At 45.7% G+C, this 18,688-nt stretch overlaps 1 protein-coding gene across 3 annotated transcripts in view; it reads right to left on the bottom strand.

Moving 5' to 3' along the window:
* ICA1 (islet cell autoantigen 1) overlaps nt 1-18,688 on the bottom strand; it is a 132,055-nt gene that overhangs the window by 72,801 nt on the left and 40,566 nt on the right. For all 3 annotated transcript variants that reach the window (XM_082258117.1, XM_082258116.1, XM_082258118.1), the window contains exons 2-4: nt 14,993-15,031; nt 14,599-14,770; nt 4,571-4,643 (exon numbers count right to left, since the gene is read on the bottom strand). In XM_082258117.1, the coding sequence (XP_082114243.1) occupies nt 4,571-4,643; nt 14,599-14,770; nt 14,993-15,009 (262 nt within the window). In that variant the 5' untranslated portion in view covers nt 15,010-15,031. The remainder of the gene's footprint in view (nt 1-4,570; nt 4,644-14,598; nt 14,771-14,992; nt 15,032-18,688) is intronic.

Here is an 18,688-nt window from a genome sequence, read left to right as displayed (position 1 = left end):
GCACTGCGCTGGCGAGGCTGCAATTATAGGCACTGGTGCTGGCGAGGCTGCATGTATGGGCACTGGCGCTGGCGAGGCTGCATGTATGGGCACTGGCGAGGCTGCATGTAGGGGCACTGCACTGGTGAGGCTGAATTTAAGGGCACTGCGCTCATGAGGCTGCATGCGTGGGCACTGGTGAGACTACATTTAATTTAAAAAAAATGTTCTGAGTTCAAAGCTGTTTATTTTAAATTTCAGCTTTTTTCCTGAAATTTCTACCCTAAAATTTAGGTGCGTGTTATACGCCGGCGTGTGTTATACGCCGATAAATACAGTATCTGAAAATGTTTTCTCTGGTTCTGGTATTGGCCTAACCGTGACCTCTACTGATTTGGTTGAGTCCAAGCCACTTAAACTCAGGTTAGGACAGCAAACAGAAATTATCACTAAAGTGTTAGTTAGTTTTAGTTTCAGACACAGTTGAACTCACCCAAGATTACCACTCTTAACCTCAAAAAAAAAAAAGAAAAAAAAGTGTGTGTTCGTGTGTTCGTGTGTGTGTGTGTGTGTGTGTGTGTGTGTGTGTGTGTGTGTGTGTGTGTGTGTGTGTATATATATATATATACATATACACATATATACATACACCTCTTGAGGAGCGAGGGCCACTTTAGCGACTCGGTAAGGTAACCGGTCGTGGGCCACAATGAGCGGAGCAGGCAGATCAGATGACAGGTCCGTGTCAGCTTATGCTGAGCAGACACAGACACAGCCTGCTCTACTCTATGGGCCCTCCAATCTGATCTGCCCAGGAAGACCAATAGTCAGTGGTATAAATTCACTGTTTTCAAGACTGGGGGAATATTTAGACATATTCCTGCAACCGGTAGTCCAAAAAGGGAGATAATATTTGCGAGACAGCAGAGAACTCATCTCAGAAATACAAAACCTCAAAGTGGAAGAAAATGATATAATGGTCACTATTGATGTAAACTCACTGTATACTAACACCACACAAAGAGATGGACAACAAGCAGTAGAATGGGTCCTAAAGAAACATACAAATATGAAGCAGGCACAAATAGCATATATTTTGGAGGGCCTTGAACTGGCCATGAGCCACAACTATTTTTGGCACAGGGGTGTACTCACTTTTGTTGCCAGTGCTTTAGACATTAATGGCTGTTATTTTGAGTGGACAGCAAATTTACACTGTTATACAAGCTGTAAATTGCAGCAAAGTGTCATTTCTTGTGTTGTCACATGAAAAGATATCATATAATATTTACAAAAATGTGAGGAGTGTACTCACTTTTGTGAGATACTGTATAAATATATATATAAAAAAAATGTTATATAGCTAGTCAGGTTAAAAAAAAGACACAAGTCCATTTGGCTCAACCATTACAAAACAAAAAACAGTATGGAAGATTGTATTAACATGCCTTATTACATTTCATATATATTTCAGCTTATGCCCATTCTATGATGAAATATGGGCCCTTGCATTTGCATGGTAACGAGCCAGACTGACACTCATTCATACGGCCCGGGACATCAGACAGCTGTGTTTTGCATTTAGATGACAAGACATTGATAGGAGTTTACATGTCAAACATCTGTTCATTCATTCATTTGGACACTTGACAAAGTTAAGTCTGCGCATGGAAATTACTGACACCAGCTAAACACATTTGACAATTGCTTGCATTAACACATGACAACTGAACACAGACGGACCGACTCTCCAACAAAACACATATTCAGATACAAGAACACCTCATATTGACACAGATGCATAGCGAAAACAAAGGCCCTTTCATGTACTGTTCTGTGAGATATGTGCTATTGTTAATTTGACTGATGAATTGTAAACCAGTTTGGAGCAGTCTTTCCCGCTCAAGACGTGCCTTAAATATAAGCGAAACTTGCAATAAAATCAGTTGTGACTGCGCTAAGTTTGAGTGCTATGTGTCGTCATAACTCCCGGCCGGATGAGGGGAAATTCACTATCTAGGGGGGGTTAGCAACTGAAGGGCTGTATATCATCGTGATTGCCTCCTGACGAGATTTGAGCTAACAGAAACCCCAACCATACAATCCCGTATACACAATCCTATACCCGCAGTTGATCCAGAGGAAGGCAAAAAAACCCCATCAAAGCATGATCCAATTTTCTATAGCAGGGGAAACAAATCCTTCCTGATCCCCCGAGAGGCAATCGGATATTCCTATATGGACCCCTTATGTATTTATACATATTGATCATATCATATCCTATATATGCCTTTATTTTTTATTGCCATTGCAAGTCTCAACATTTTTTCATTATTATTATTGTATGATTTCTTGTCCTATGGTGTAAATAAAAATCCCTTAAATAATTTAAAAGTCAAGCGAGCACATGATTATTTTAGTGCATGCTTTGGTTTTAAACATGACCCATGTGATCACCATGTGATGGTAAACACAAGACACAGATTTGGCTGGATTTCTCCCTGCCATCATTAACTGTTCAAAACTTAAAGCAAGGAGAGACCCAGCTAGATGATCAGTGAGTAGAAGCAGCACACATACACTTGCATACACTTGTTATTTACACAGTAACCCCTTTATGGCCCTCCTGATCCCCCCTGTCATCCAGCCAGTGTCATTAAGTACAGTATTATCACTGATCAGTGTATTAGCATCACTAGCAACATCAGTGTCAGTTAGTGCCAGATTTTCCGCCACACTATAACCGCCATCACTAGTATTAGTGTCTGTACTGGTCAGTATCCTGATCACAATCATAGTTTTACTAGTGTCCCCAAAAGTATAATTTAACATCTTTTTTTATTCATTTTGAACACACAAAAAAAAAAAAGGAAACATAACATTACAAAAAATAGGACATCAACATCCACATAACCATATATATGGTGTTTCCAGCATATACATAACTACACAACTTTTTGAATTCCCTGCTATCTTAACCACTTGCCGACCGCCGCACGACTATCTACGTCGGCGGTCAGCCCCTCACAGGCAAACTAACGTAGGGCTACGTTGCTTGCTTGTGAGGGTCTAGGGAGCGAGCGCGCGCCGCCGGAGGCGCGCTCCCGCGTGGTCACGGCCCCCCCCGCGCGTGTGACCAGCGGACCCGATGTCCGCCGGCCACTCGGCGATCGGCGGGGGAGAGGGAGAATGTCAGGCAGCTTGTGTAAACAAGCGACCTGTCATTCTCCTCGCTGTAAAGACACTGATCACATGGATCTACTATGTAGATCTGTTGATCAGTGTCCTTACAGCTCAAGCCACAGCCAATCACAGTAGAAAGCACGCCCCTAGGGACACACACAGCCCCTCCCTCCCAAATAAAGTTAACCCCTTCACTACCAGTGTATTTTTACAGTAACAGTGCATATATATAGCACTGATTACTGTAGAAATGTCACTGGTAACCCCAAAAGTGTCAAAAATGTCAGTCAAGGGTCCGATCTGTCCGCCGCAATGTCGCAGTACCGCAAAAAAAAAATCGCAGATCGCCGCCATTACGCGTTAAAAAAAAAAACAACAAAAATGACAAAAATCTTTCCCTTTGTTAGTAAACGCAATAACTTTTGCGCAAACCAATCAAAATACGCTTTTTGCGATTTTTTTTACCAAACATAGGTAGCATAAAACAAATTGGCCGAAAATGTTAAAAAATTTTTATTTTTACATTTTTTTGGGGGGGAATTTCATATAAAAAAATGTGAAAAATATTGCTATTTTTGCAAAATTGACGCTCTTTTTTTGTTTATAGCGCGTGATCAAAAAATCGCACAGGTGATCAAATACCACCAAAAGAAAGCTCTGTTTGTGGGAAAAAAAGGATGCCAAATTTGTTTAGGTACAGCGTCGCACGACCGCGCAATTGTCCGTTAAAGTCACGCAGTGCCGAATCGCAAAATACCCCCTGGTCGGAATGGGGGTAAAATCTTCCGGGGCTTAAGTGGTTAAAATCCCTCATAGTTTTTTTATAATTTTTCTCCACACCAACTCTCCCTGTTATATAAAAAAAAAGTATCATGTCCTTAAAAACGCAGTGTTAATAGGATCAGCCCTGATTATTGCCAACACTTGCCACATGTAGCAGAATACATTTTGATCTAAATTTATTAAGGCATTTGATTTTATTGGAAATGTTCGGCCCTGCTTGGCTCTGTTTGGTTTTCCACTGCATGGTACCGCATGGTAAGGTGTTGGAACGGTTCGGTACGGTTTGGTACTGTTTGCTTTTCCACTAAAGTAAAGTGGGTGGGATAATAACGATTCTCTGACCAATCAGTGGCTAGTAGTGACTGCATGCAAAGGATTGTGGGATATGGTATCGGTACGGCCCTCTTGGAACCACAACCGAGGTGGTACTGTTTAAGCGAGCCGTACCGTTCGGTTCCATGTAGTGGAAAAGCGCCGCCGTACCGTACCGAACCGTTCCAACACCGTACCATGCGGTACCATGCAGTGGAAAAGCGCAAAAGCGAGCCGAACCGTTCGGTTCCATGCAGTGGAAACACACAATATCAACACTGGATTACAAGACTAAAACAAATAAAAAACTTACAGCATATCCTCTTCTGATACTGTTCTATGACTTTCACAAGCTCCATACACGTCCTCTGGATTGAATGAAAGAGCTGAAAATACAACAAAACAATTCAGATTTTGTACCACGACGCAGTACATTCAGACACAACAACCCTGGACTTCTCTAGAGCAGCCAGTTTTTACAAAGTGCTCCCTGGTACTGACAGCTCTTCCTACAAAGATGTATTGGGGGAGCACCCTGGTACCGACAGCTCTTCCTACAAAGATGTAATGGGGGAGCACCCTGGTACTGACTGCTCGTCCCAAAAAGATGTAATGGGGGAGCACCCTGGCACTGACAGCTCTTCCAACAAAGATGTAATGGGGGAGCACCCCGGCACTGACAGCTCTTCCAACAAAGATGTCATGGGGGAGCGCCCTGGTACTGACTGCTCGTCCTACAAAGATGTAATGGGGGAGCACCCTGGCACTGACAGCTCTTCCAACAAAGATGTCATGGGGGAGCACCCTGGTATTGACTGCTCTTCCCACAAAGATGTAATGGGGGAGCACCCTGGTACTGACAGCTCTTCCCACAAAGATGTAATGGGGGAGTACCCTGGTACTGACAGCTCTTCCCACAAAGATGTAATGGGGGAGCACCCTGGTACTGACAGCTCTTCCCACAAAGATGTAATGGGGGAGTACCCTGGTACTGACAGCTCTTCCCACAAAGATGTAATGGGGGAGCCCCTTGGTACTGACTGCTCGTCCCACAAAGATGTCATGGGGGAGCACCCTGGTATTGACAGCTCTTCCTACAAAGATGTAATGGGGGAGCACCCTTGTACTGACAGCTCTTCCTACAAAGATAGAATGGGGGAGTACCCTGGTACTGACAGCTCTTCCCCTGAAGATATAATGGGGAGCACCCTGGTACAGACAGTTCTTCCCTCAAAGATAGAATGGGGGGAGGGCCTTGTTACTGACGGCTCTTCCTACAAAGATGTAATGGGGGGGGGGAGCACCCTGGTACTGACAGCTCTTCCCCCAAAGGTATAATGGGGATAGCACCCTGGTACTGACAGTTCTTCCACCAAAGATAATACGGGGAGCATCCTGGTACTGACAGCTCTTCCCCCAAAGGTGTAATGGGGGAGTGCTTGGGTACTGACAGCTCTTCCCACAAAGAGAGAATGGGAGGGCCCTGGTACTGACCGCTCTTCCTAAAAAGATGTAATGCGTGGAGCAGCCTGGTACTGCCAGGTTTTCAGGGATCATCTAAAGATGGATAGATTAGGACAGATTTGGGTGGGGAGTGCCAAAGGATGGGAGAAGCTCTGGAGAAGTCCTGGAGGTGACAAGAGAGCTAGAGAGCAAGAGGTCTTGGGAGGACCGAAGAGAGCGGCTTGGTTGATATTTTGAGATCAGGTTAGTGATGTAGCTGGGGGCTGAGTTGTGGATGGCATTGTAAACTATTGTTAGTACTTTGAATTTTATTCGTTGGGTGAGTGGAAGCCAGTGAAGGGATTGGCAGAGAGGGGTGGAGGACACTGAACGGTTGGTAAGGTGGATGAGTCTTGCAGCAGCATTCATTATGGACTGAAGGGGCACAGTGGTCTATGTAAAGGTAATCCAATGAGGAGGGAGTTGCAGTAGTAGAGGCGAGAGATAACCCGGGAGTGAATTAGAAGCTTGGTGGTGTCATAGGTTAGAAAGGGGCGTATTCTAGAGTTGTTGTTGGAGGTTAAGGCGGCATAATTTGGACAGGGATTGGATGTGGGCCTGAAAGGACAATTCAGAGTCCAGGGTTACCCCCCAGCACCCTGGCATGTGTTGAAGCACTGATAGTTGTGCCATTGGTAGTGACAGAGAACTCAGGGGAAGGGGCACGTGGGGGAGGAAATTATATGAGCTCAGTTTTAGATTTAAGTTGAGTTTGAGGAAGTGGTGTGACATCCTGGCTGATATGTCTGTTAGTAAATTAGTGATGCGTGAGAAGGCTGATGGGTTGAGCTGAGGGGTGGAGAGATAGATTTGGGTGTTATAAGTATAGAAATGGTAGTGGAAGCCGTGGGAGGAGCTTCAACTGACCCAGGGAGGAGGTGTCGATCGAGAATAGTAGAGTTCCAAGGACAGAACCTTGGGGGACCCCAACGGTAAGAGGAGTTGGAGAGGAGTAAGTGACACTGAAGGTACGGTGAGATAGGTAAGATTCGAACGGAGAGCGCAGGTTTGGAGACCAAGCAAATTGATTTTGAGGAGGAGTGGGCGGTCAACTGTATTAACGGAAGCGGAGAGGTCCAAGAGTAAGAGTGCAGAATAGTGACCGTTGGTTTTAGCTGTTAGTAAGTCTCTAGGTTTACCAGTACATGCGGTCAGGCCAAAAGGTTTCCATATAAGATACAACAGAAGAAAATAACAAAAATAAATTTTAGGCAAAATGGGTTTGGTAAGCTGTACTACTATGGTAATATTATAAGTGGAAGAACAAAAGGAAGTGGTTCATTTTTTTTCGATGGGTTTTACCTGGTGGGATCCACCGTGTCTATTCACCGAATTACCTGGTGGGATCCACCGTGTCTATTCACCGAATTACCTGGTGGGATCCACCGTGTCTATTCACCGAATTACCTGGTGGGATCCACCGTGTCTATTCACCGAATTACCTGGTGGGATCCACCGTGTCTATTCACCGAATTACCTGGTGGGATCCACCGTGTCTATTCACCGAATTACCTGGTGGGATCCACCGTGTCTATTCACCGAATTACCTGGTGGGATCCACCGTGTCTATTCACCGAATTACCTGGTGGGATCCACCGTGTCTATTCACCGAATTACCTGGTGGGATCCACCGTGTCTATTCACCGAATTACCTGGTGGGATCCACCGTGTCTATTCACCGAATTACCTGGTGGGATCCACCGTGTCTATTCAACGAATTACCTGGTGGGATCCACCGTGTCTATTCACCGAATTACCTGGTGGGATCCACCGTGTCTATTCACCGAATTACCTGGTGGGATCCACCGTGTCTATTCACCGAATTACCATGTGGGATCCACCGTGTCTATTCACCGAATTACCTGGTGGGATCCACCGTGTCTATTCACCGAATTACCTGGTGGGATCCACCGTGTCTATTCACCGAATTACCTGGTGGGACCCACCGTGTCTATTCACCGAATCACGGATGTGTTGTTGGTAAGCCACATTAAACTATTACAACTTAGATTTTTTGTGGTCATACTATGACTTGTTAATCAATGATTCTAGTGCATTCTATGGCTAGATTTATTTACCACTTGCCGACCGCCGTCAGTATATTTACTGCGGCAGTCTGGCGCTCCTGGGCAAACCGACGCAGTACTACGTTGCTCGCACAGGAGCCTGTAGGGGGCGAGCGCGCGCCGCCGGAGGCGCGCTCCCGCCCCAGCTTGTTCACGGGCATCCCCGTGCGTGTGACCGGTGGTTCCGATGTCCGCCGGTCACTCATGATCCCGCTCAGGAGAGGGAGAAAGGCAGGCGGCTGATGTAAACAAAGCCATCTGTCGTTCTCCCTGATGTAAAGGCAGAGACTATACAATCCTGCTATGTAGGATCGTATGTCTATGTGGTTACATCACTAGCCACGCCCCCTAACAGTTAGAAACACACCCCTAGGGATACATTTAAACCACTGACCACCAATAAAGTTAACCCCTTCCCTGCCAGTGTCATTTTGACAGTAACAGTGCATATTTATAGCACTGATTACTGTAGTAATGTCACTGGTACCCCAAAAAGTAGTCAAAAATGTCAGTCAAGGGTCCGATCTGTCCGCTGCAAAGTCGCAGTCACGCAAAAAAAAAAAAATCTCAGATCGCTGTCATTACTAGTTTAAAAAAAAAAAACATTGAAAATTACATAAATCTTTCCCGTAGTTAGTAAGCGCAATAACTTTTGCGCGAACCAATTAAAATACGCTTATTGTGATTTTTTTTTTACCAAAAATATGTAGCAGAAAACAAAATTGGCCTAAAATGTTAAAACATTTTGATTTTTTACATTTTTGTTGGGGGGGAATTTCATATAAAAAAATGTGAAAAATATTGCTATTTTTTCATAATTTTGTTTATAGCGCAAAAAATAAAGAAAATCGCACAGGTGATCAAATACCACCAAAAGAAAGCTTCATTTATGGGAAAAAAAGGACGTAAATTTAGTTTAGGTACAGCATCGCACGACCGCGCAATTGTCCGTTAAAGTCACGCAGTGCCGAATCGCAAAATAGGCCCTGGTCTTTAAGCAGCCAAATCTTCCGGGGCTTAAGTGGTTAAACCATGGCTTTGTGTTTTTTAGAGTACCTGCTATATATACTGTCCTGAGGAAGCCGGCTGTGTACTGTGAAACATGTAGAGGAATATCAGTACTTAATATAGGTGAAAAGTGTTGTCATCTACAGTTTCTCCTAAAAACAGCAACACACGCTACTGTGGTTTGTTAACACCTTTCCTTTGGGGGATATGTTATTTTAATGATATTTGTTTGTTGTATCTTTTTGTCTAGATGGACATATTCTTGTTCAGTGTCCCTGTTTTTATATTTAATTGTTTGACATGTTAATAAAATAAATTATTTTTTATATATGTCTTTTTGATTTAATGTGTATACATTTGGCTTATTGTACACTGAAAAGTCCCGCCGTAGTACATTGAAGATATTTATTTTTCATGACCGGGTGACTTTAAAGTGCCTTGCCCTTGCAGTGACTGGTCCACCTTTTTCTCCTCTTTCTGGCAGCACATGAATACCTTCCTTCCCTTTTCTCCCCTGCAACACTGTGCACCCAATGAAGTGACAAAACCTGGTACTTCTGGGTATGGGAAGAATGCAACACAATCCTCTTCCTCCCAGGCGACAGTTCTAGTGGTTGGTGATTGGCTGCTCAGGCAGAGAGTCCTCCTCTCTGCATCAATGTATAAGGTACCAGTTGCAACTTGGATTATACACAGGGCTTCTTTCTCTTCATCCCTGTGTAGGATCTTATTTTAAGGTGACCAGATTTTTAAAATGAAATCCGGGGACATATTGTTTTTTACATTTTTTTTTACATTTTTTTTTATTGGCAAATGGCACAGGACTGTATAATACACAGAGTGCAGGGGAAAGGACTGTATAATACACAGAGCGCTGGGTACAGCACTGCATAATATACAGAGCACTGGGTACAGGACTGCATAATATACAGAGCACTGGGTACAGGACTGCATAATACACACAGCGGTGGGTACTGGACTGCATAATACACAGAACACTGGGCACAGGACTGCATAATACACAGAGCGCTGGGCACAGGACTGTATAATACACAGAGCGCTGGGTACAGCACTGCATAACACACACAGCACTGGACACAGGACTGCATAATACACAGAGCGCTGGGTAGAGCACTGCAAAATACACAGAGCACTGGGTACAGGACTGCATAATACACAGAGCGCTGGGTACAGCACTGCATAATACACAGAGCGCTGGGTACAGCACTGCATAATACACAGAGCGCTGGGTACAGCACTGCATAATACACAGAGCGCTGGGTACAGCACTGCACAATACACAGAGTGCAGGGGAAAGGACTGCATAATACACAGAGCGCTGGGTACAGGACTGCATAATACACAGAGCGCTGGGTACAGGACTGCATAATACACAGAGTGCAGGGCACAGGACTGCATAATACACAGAGCGCTGGGTACAGGACTGCATAATACACAGAGTGCTGGGTACAGGACTGCATAATACACAGAGTGCCGGGGAAAGGACTGCATAATACACAGAGCGCTGGGGACAGGACTGCATAATACACAAAGCATTGGGCACAGGACTACATAATACACACAGCGCTAGGCACAGCACTGCATAATACACAGAGCACTGGACACAGGACTGCATAATACACAGAGCGCTGGGTACAGGACTGCATAATACACAGAGCACTGGACACAGGACTGCATAATACACAGAGCACTGGGGACAGGACTACATAATACACAGAGCGTTGGGCACAGGATTACATAATACACAGAGCACTGGACACAGGACTGCCTAATACACAGAGCTCTGGGTACAGGACTGCATAATAAACACAGCACTGGACACAGGACTGCATAATACACACAGCGGTGGGTACAGGACTGCATAATACACAGAGCTCTGGGTACAGGACTGCATAATACACAGAGCACTGGGTACAGGACTGCATAATACACAGAGCGCTGGGTAGAGCACTGCATAATACACAGAGTGCAGGGCACAGGACTGCATAATACACAGAGCGCTGGGTACAGCACTGCATAATACACAGAGCACTGGGTACAGGACTGCATAATACACAGAGCACTGGGTACAGGACTGCATAATACACAGAGTGCTGGGTACAGGACTGCATAATACACAAAGCACTGGACACAGGACTGCATAATACGCAGAGCTCTGGGTACAGGACTGCATAATACACTCAGCACTGGACACAGGAATGCATAATACACAGAGCGCTGGGTACAGCACTGCATAATACACAGAGAGCTGGGGGACGGGACTACATAATACACAGAGCATTTGGCACAGGCTACATAATACACAGAGCGTTTGGCACAGGACTACATAATACACAGAGCACTGGACACAGGACTGCATAATACACAGAGAACTGGGGACAGGACTACATAATACACAGAGCACTGGACACAGGACTGCATAATACACAGAGTGCTGGGTACAGGACTGCATAATACACAGAGTGCAGGGGAAAGGACTGCATAATACACACAGCACTGGACACAGGACTGCATAATACACAGAGCGCTGGGTAGAGCACTGCATAATACACACAGCACTGGACACAGGACTGCATAATACACAGAGAACTGGGGACAGGACTACATAATACACAGAGCACTGGATACAGGACTACATAATACACAGAGCACTGGGTACAGGACTGCATAATACACAGAGTGCTGTGTACAGGACTGCATAATACACACAGCACTGGACACAGGACTGCATAATACACAGAGCGCTGGGTAGAGCACTGCATAATACACACAGCACTGGACACAGGACTGGATAATACACAGAGCGCTGGGTAGAGCACTGCATAATACACAGAGCGCTGGGCACAGGACTGCATAATACACAGAGCGCTGGGTACAGCACTGCATAATACACAGAGCACTGGGTACAGGACTGCATAATACACAGAGTGCTGGGTACAGCACTGCATAATACACAGAGCACTGGGTACAGGACTGCATAATACACACAGCACTGGACACAGGACTGCATAATACACAGAGCGCTGGGTAGAGCACTACATAATACACAGAGCACTGGACACAGGACTGCATAATACACAGAGTGCTGGGTACAGGACTGCATAATACACAGAGTGCAGGGGAAAGGACTGCATAATACACAGAGTGCTGGGTACAGGACTGCATAATACACAGAGCGCTGGGTACAGGACTGCATAATACACACAGCACTGGACACAGGACTGCATAATACACAGAGCGCTGGGTACAGCACTGCATAATACACAGAGCGCTGGGTACAGGACTGCATAATACACAGAGTGCAGCGGAAAGGACTGCATAATACACAGAGCGCTGGGGACAGGACTACATAATACACAGAGCATTGGGCACAGGATTACATAATACACAGAGCACTGGACACAGGACTGCATAATACACAGAGCTCTGGGTACAGGACTGCATAATACACAGAGCGCTGAGTAGAGCATTGCAAAATACACAGAGCGCTGGGCACAGGACTGCATAATACACAGAGCACTGGGTACAGGACTGCATAATACACAGAGTGCAGGGGAAAGGACTGCATTATACACAGAGCGCTGGGGACAGGACTGCATAATACACAGAGTGCAGGGGAAAGGACTGCATAATACACAGAGCGCTGGGGACAGGACTGCATAATACACAGAGCGCTGGGGACAGGACTACATAATACACAAAGCGTTGGGCACAGGATTACATAATACACAGAACACTGGACACAGGACTGCATAATACACAGAGCTCTGGGTACAGGACTGCATAATACACTCAGCACTGGACACAGGAATGCATAATACACAGAGCGCTGGGTACAGCACTGCATAATATACAGAGCACTGGGTACAGGACTGCATAATACACTGAGAGCTGGGGGACGGGACTACATAATACACAGAGAACTGGGTACAGGACTGCATAATACACATAGTGCTGGGTACAGGACTGCATAATACACCGAGCGCTGGGTACAGGACTGCATAATACACAGCACTGGACACAGGACTGCATAATACACAGAGCGCTGGGTAGAGCACTGCATAATACACAGAGCGCTGGGCACAGGACTGCATAATACACAGAGCGCTGGGTACAGCACTGCATAATACACAGAGCGCTGGGTACAGGACTGCATAATACACAGAGCGCGGGGTACAGCACTGCATAATACACAGAGCACTGGGTACAGGACTGCATAATACACGCAGCACTGGACACAGGACTGCATAATACACAGAGCGCTAGGTAGAGCACTGCATAATACACAGAGCGCTGGGCACAGGACTGCATAATACACAGAGCGCTGGGTACAGCACTGCATAATACACAGAGTGCCGGGGAAAGGACTGCATAATACACAGAGCACTGGGTACAGGACTGCATAATACACAGATTACTGGGTACAGGACTGCATAATACACAGAGTGCAGGGGAAAGGACTGCATTATACACAGAGCGCTGGGGACAGGACTGCATAATACACAGAGTGTAGGGGAAAGGACTGCATAATACACAGAGCGCTGGGGACAGGACTGCATAATACACAGAGCGCTGGGGACAGGACTACATAATACACAAAGCGTTGGGCACAGGATTACATAATACACAGAACACTGGACACAGGACTGCATAATACAGAGCTCTGGGTACAGGACTGCATAATACACTCAGCACTGGACACAGGAATGCATAATACACAGAGCGCTGGGTACAGCACTGCATAATATACAGAGCACTGGGTACAGGACTGCATAATACACTGAGAGCTGGGGGACGGGACTACATAATACACAGAGAACTGGGGACAGGACTACATAATACACAGAGAACTGGGGACAGGACTACATAATACACAGAGAACTGGGGACTGGACTACATAATACACAGAGCACTGGAGACAGGACTACATAATACACAGAGCACTGGACACAGGACTGCATAATACACAGAGAACTGGGGACAGGACTAGATAATACACAGAGAACTGGACACAGGACTACATAACACACAGAGCGCTGGGGACAGGACTACATAATACACTGAGTGCTGGGAACAGGACTAAATAATATACAGGAGGGTGTTAGGCATAGAGTGCAGGGTTCAGAGGTTTGCTATACACAGAGGCCACTTCTGCCCCCACATACATCGCTCACCTCTGCACCCTTCTCTCACAGATTATCTCTGCAGCCACCTCTTAGGCCACGTTCACACTGGGGCGATCCGACTTCCCGGGGCGACCTCACAGGTCACGGTGCGCAGCTTGCACCGTGACCTCGGAGCGGCCGGCACGTACTTCATTTCATTGAAGTCTATGCAGGTCGCTCCGGGTCGCCCCAAAGAAGCTCCGGACCCTTTTTCTAAGTCGGAGCGACTTGTGTCGCTCCTATTAGAACGGGTCCACAGCTTCTCTATGCCAGGCGACCTACGGCAGGTCGCCCCAGTGAGAACGGGATCTTAGCCCTTCCCCCACATCTGTGTACAAACAGATCCCCCCCCCCTCCCATCTGCTCATCTCCTGTTCTCAGCCCTCCACACAGTCAATACGTGGCATTTTAGCGAAAGTATCATTTGATATTTTTGGAGGAACGGTGTCTGTCAGGTAGCTGTCAGATGTCTGTACGGGTCCCTGTTATGTATAACAGCAGCCCTGTTCGCAAATAAGCAAAGCCAATAAATATATTTTTCACTTCCTTTTACAATGTATTTTTTGATGAACACCAACCTCCAGTTTGGCGTCTAAGTCAGAGTCAGAGGCCACCACATGTTCATCTTCCTTCTTGCCGGTCACCTTGATGAGGGTCTGTTTTGTCTTCCAGTATTTCTGCTGCATCTTATTGACCACAGACTTATCCTGACCCTGTGCATATCGGTCATAGAACTCTCTGGAGTATTGGCTGGGGGGAATTCAACAAGGAAAATATATCAATACATTATATAATAGAGAGACCAAACGAGAGCAAGAAAGTGCAAGCAAGTAAGAAGAAGCAGCAGCAATAAAGTGCGCAAATTAGTGCAAGCAAGAGATAGAGTATGCTTGCACAAGAGAGATGTTTATTAAAAATGATCATATACTATACATACATGAATACATCACATTATGCTCTACATTGACTTACTAATTATGGCCGTCCATCTTTCACCTCCTCTTCAGTGACCTATTAAGGGAAATGGAGAATTGTCAGTTTCTACAGCATGGTGCCCCCCCCCTTGTGCCCCTTTTGCATGGACTTTTTTAAGGCCACTTCTCTCTTTGCTCCTCCAGACCTCTAGAAGTCTTCTCATTGTGCCCATATACAGCCTACCCTTGGTTTGATGCTCAGACCTGCATTGGGTTGTATAGCAGTGGTGGCTGGTGCTCAAAATTTTTTTTTGGGGGGGGGGGGGCAAACAGAAAAATGTAATAGGCATTGCTTTGCGGCAAAAAACGCTGTAAAAAATTGCGTGACTTTGAGGTCACAAAAGTGTGAAAGGGGCCTTAAGTAATCAAGGTATAGTGTGCCCCCTTTCAATGCAGAGTGACCATCGTGCCCCCTTTCAATGCAGAGTGACCAGTGCGCCCCATCTCAATGCAGAGTGACCAGCATGCCCCCTTTCAATGCAAAGTGACCAGCGTGCCATGCCCCCTTTCAATGCAGAGAGACACAGTCCCCCATGTCTCGAGTCCTCCCGCCTCCTCCTCGGCCAATGGCATGGGGTTCACCTTTCGGCCAATCTCGTACCCGCTTCCTGATTGGCCAAGAGGAGGAGGATCTGTGTGACAATAGCGAATTTTCATTCACTGTCACACAAATGGGTGGGCTAGGGCGCACTGCTCTGCGCCCCGGGTCCACCCTTTTCTGAAGCCTATTAGAGCCTCTGGCTCTATTCAGGTGATTAAAAAAAAAACCCCATTCATTGAACTCCATGCGTCTGGCGCCCCGTATGTAGATTAGGGGGCCGGACGCATGGATAGGGGGTGGGGGCGGCGCCCCCAACGCACCAGCTGCCACTGTGTATAGGCAATCAGCAGTCCCTCTAATGACCGTATCACCACAAGGCCACCTATAAACCAAGCACAGGCTGTAGAAGAATTGCATCTATACTTACCTTACCTTTCCAGCAGTCTAGGTCTTAAATACTCTGGCAGTTTGCCAATTCTTGGCCACTGCAGGTATGCCACACTTTCAGATAGGCCAGACGCTGTAATTTTTCCCGTGGCTCATATGTCCTCTAATGATGTATAAGCCAGCCAGAAGAGCCACGTGGAGCCCACCTTAAAGTGTTGTATACATTCAATGCAATACCAGATGGGAAGAAGCAAATGCCAAAGTTTGAAGACGGGGCCACCGGAAAGCTAAGTTTCCATGATTTACCCCTTTCAAATTAAAGTGGAAACTCTTTGACTGATCTAGCCCTACCCAGGTAGGGACCGCTAGCAAAAGCTGGTCTTCTCCTAAACTGCCCACCACCACTAGCACCAGTCCATGCACACCAGCTCCAAAAACTCTGTCCATGGGATGCCTTTTTGAAATGTATTGCTTGTAGAACTTTAAACATGTAGGCGGGGTGCAGAGGAATACCACACGCAGTCCCAGTGCAGTGTAAAAACTTGTATTGCAATCATGCAGAGACAGGTTACAAATACCCAGTGGGAAGGCAGCCCAACCGGGAACGCTCACAGTTGCAACAACGTGTAGATAGCAGACTGTAGCCAACTCTCAGCGACTGTAGAGAGGAGAAGAATGCCGCCTGGCTGTCTTGTGTCCAACAGGCAGGCGTCCAAAGAGGTTGTGAACCCTATGCTTTCCCTACTTGCCAGGAACCTTTCCCTGCCACTAATGCTCTCCCTAACAGGCAGGGTACCTGTCATTACTCTATCAACTCACAAATGCGCACCAAACCCAGGAGCTGCCAGAGTCCCATGGGGCGGCAGCATCCCATTGGATGCTTCCCCAGTGGACCAGGAAACCATAGAGGAACTATGTTCCTCTTGACTTTCTCTCCAGCTACCGTGCTGCTGCGGAGAGCTCCAGCTAAAAAGAAAGTAGACTGCTCCTGCCTACAAACAGGAGAGGGGTTTGGGTATGGGATACTTCAAAATTCTGTTGAAGTAATAGGACAACACTCTTCTTTAGACCCGCAATACTCAAATTCCACTGGGAACACAGGGGAAAGGACAGTATTCTGAGATCATTGGATAGCACTCTTAGTCCAAAGTTACATCTGGCACTTGCATCAAAAGCACACAGTCACCAGGGATCACAATTTATGTTTATTATTCACAAGTCCACAAGACAACTGCACTCCTTTCAAATTCCTCAAGACAGGAGGGAGGCCATCCTTCTCCAGACCAGATCCCTTATGTTAAAGTCCTACAACCAGAAGATAATTCAAGGCCATCAGCTCTGCTACAGCTCTGAGCTGAAAGTACAGCTACTCATTTCACAGGCTGCCTTCGAACCCCCTCGCCCCTGCCGAGGAAAGAAAAATCTTTACAGGGCTCCAGACTATTTATCACCTTCTGCATACTTCCCTTCAGGGATTGGCTAGGGCATGATAGATATTAAGACAATATCAAAAAATTGGGGTAATGGGATAAGAGAGACCTCAAACTCCCCAGTTATAGAGGTACTCAATAGGAGAGGGGGATGGGGTAAAGGGGAATATTCTGGATTTTTGGGGTACCAATATCTGAAGGTTAGAAGATTGAGATATCATTGTTTAAAAAGACATATCTTTATTTAATATAAAAACAAAACCAACAAGTATACATAGTGACAATGATTACCAGCGATTACATATAGTCAAAATAACTGGTGGTGGTTAAAAATTGACAAAGCTGTGGAGAGTAGTCGAAATATCTCCACTGTTTTTCTCTACATGTTGTTTCGCGGACTAAGCCGCTTGTTCAGGAGAAACAACAATTTTTTAAACGATTCTATGGGATAAGACAAAACTTGAATAAGCAATAAAGAAAAAGCAAACATTTACATGAACCAATCATGCAATATCTGAAATATTTAGCAATGTGTATGGGGAGAGATATTCATATTACCTGAAGTCACCATAGAGCAGAATATGCCAGACGGAGAAAGCAGAATCATCAAAATGTCTCACCACCGGCGGGTATGGGAGACCTTAATCATAGTATACAATAATTTAGGCATTAGAAAATAGGTATATCCATTATGTGTGTCAATGTATAAATATAAAAAGAGTGAGAGGAAGGATGAGAAAGAGAAAATGAAAAGGAAAGAGAAAAGGAAAAAGAAGAGGGGGAGAAAAAGAGAAAGAAGGAGAAGGAAAAAAGGGGGAATGGGGGAAGAGGGAGGGAGGAAAAGAGGAAGGGAATATCAAAGGGCAAGGGGAAGTGGGAAGAAGAGGGGAAAGAAAGAAGGGAAAAAAGAAAATAAAGACAGGGGGGGGGGGGGGAGAGGAGAAAGGGGAAATAAAGGGAGGGGGAAAGAAAAAGATCAGGACAGAACGGAACAATAGATACAGAGATAAGGAGAAAAAGAACGAGGTGTATAGATATACATTGACAGATAATATTCCAGGTAGAAAATCACCTTCAAGTTAATATAGTAGTACTTAGGCCATGCATAGAGGGTTCAAGGACATCACAGAGCCTGTATATAAAGGGCCTGTATATAAAGAAAGGGTATGATATGACCTAGGGAGACTCCGGTAAGGCTGTATCGGTCTGTCCGAAGTCTCACGGTAGAGGTCTCCTCCCTGGTTGCTGTTATTACATTTCAGGTATACATAGGTAAAAACAGAGCTGCCAAACTGAAAGGTGGCCGGTTTCCCATCAAAGCACCCCTAGTAACTAG

This window comes from Pelophylax lessonae (genome assembly GCF_965119305.1).
Source record: "Pelophylax lessonae genome assembly, chromosome: 5".
Classification (NCBI taxonomy): Eukaryota; Metazoa; Chordata; class Amphibia; order Anura; family Ranidae; genus Pelophylax; species Pelophylax lessonae.
Note: the sequence above shows the minus strand (reverse complement) of the source record. Positions and strands in the feature narration are given on the sequence as shown.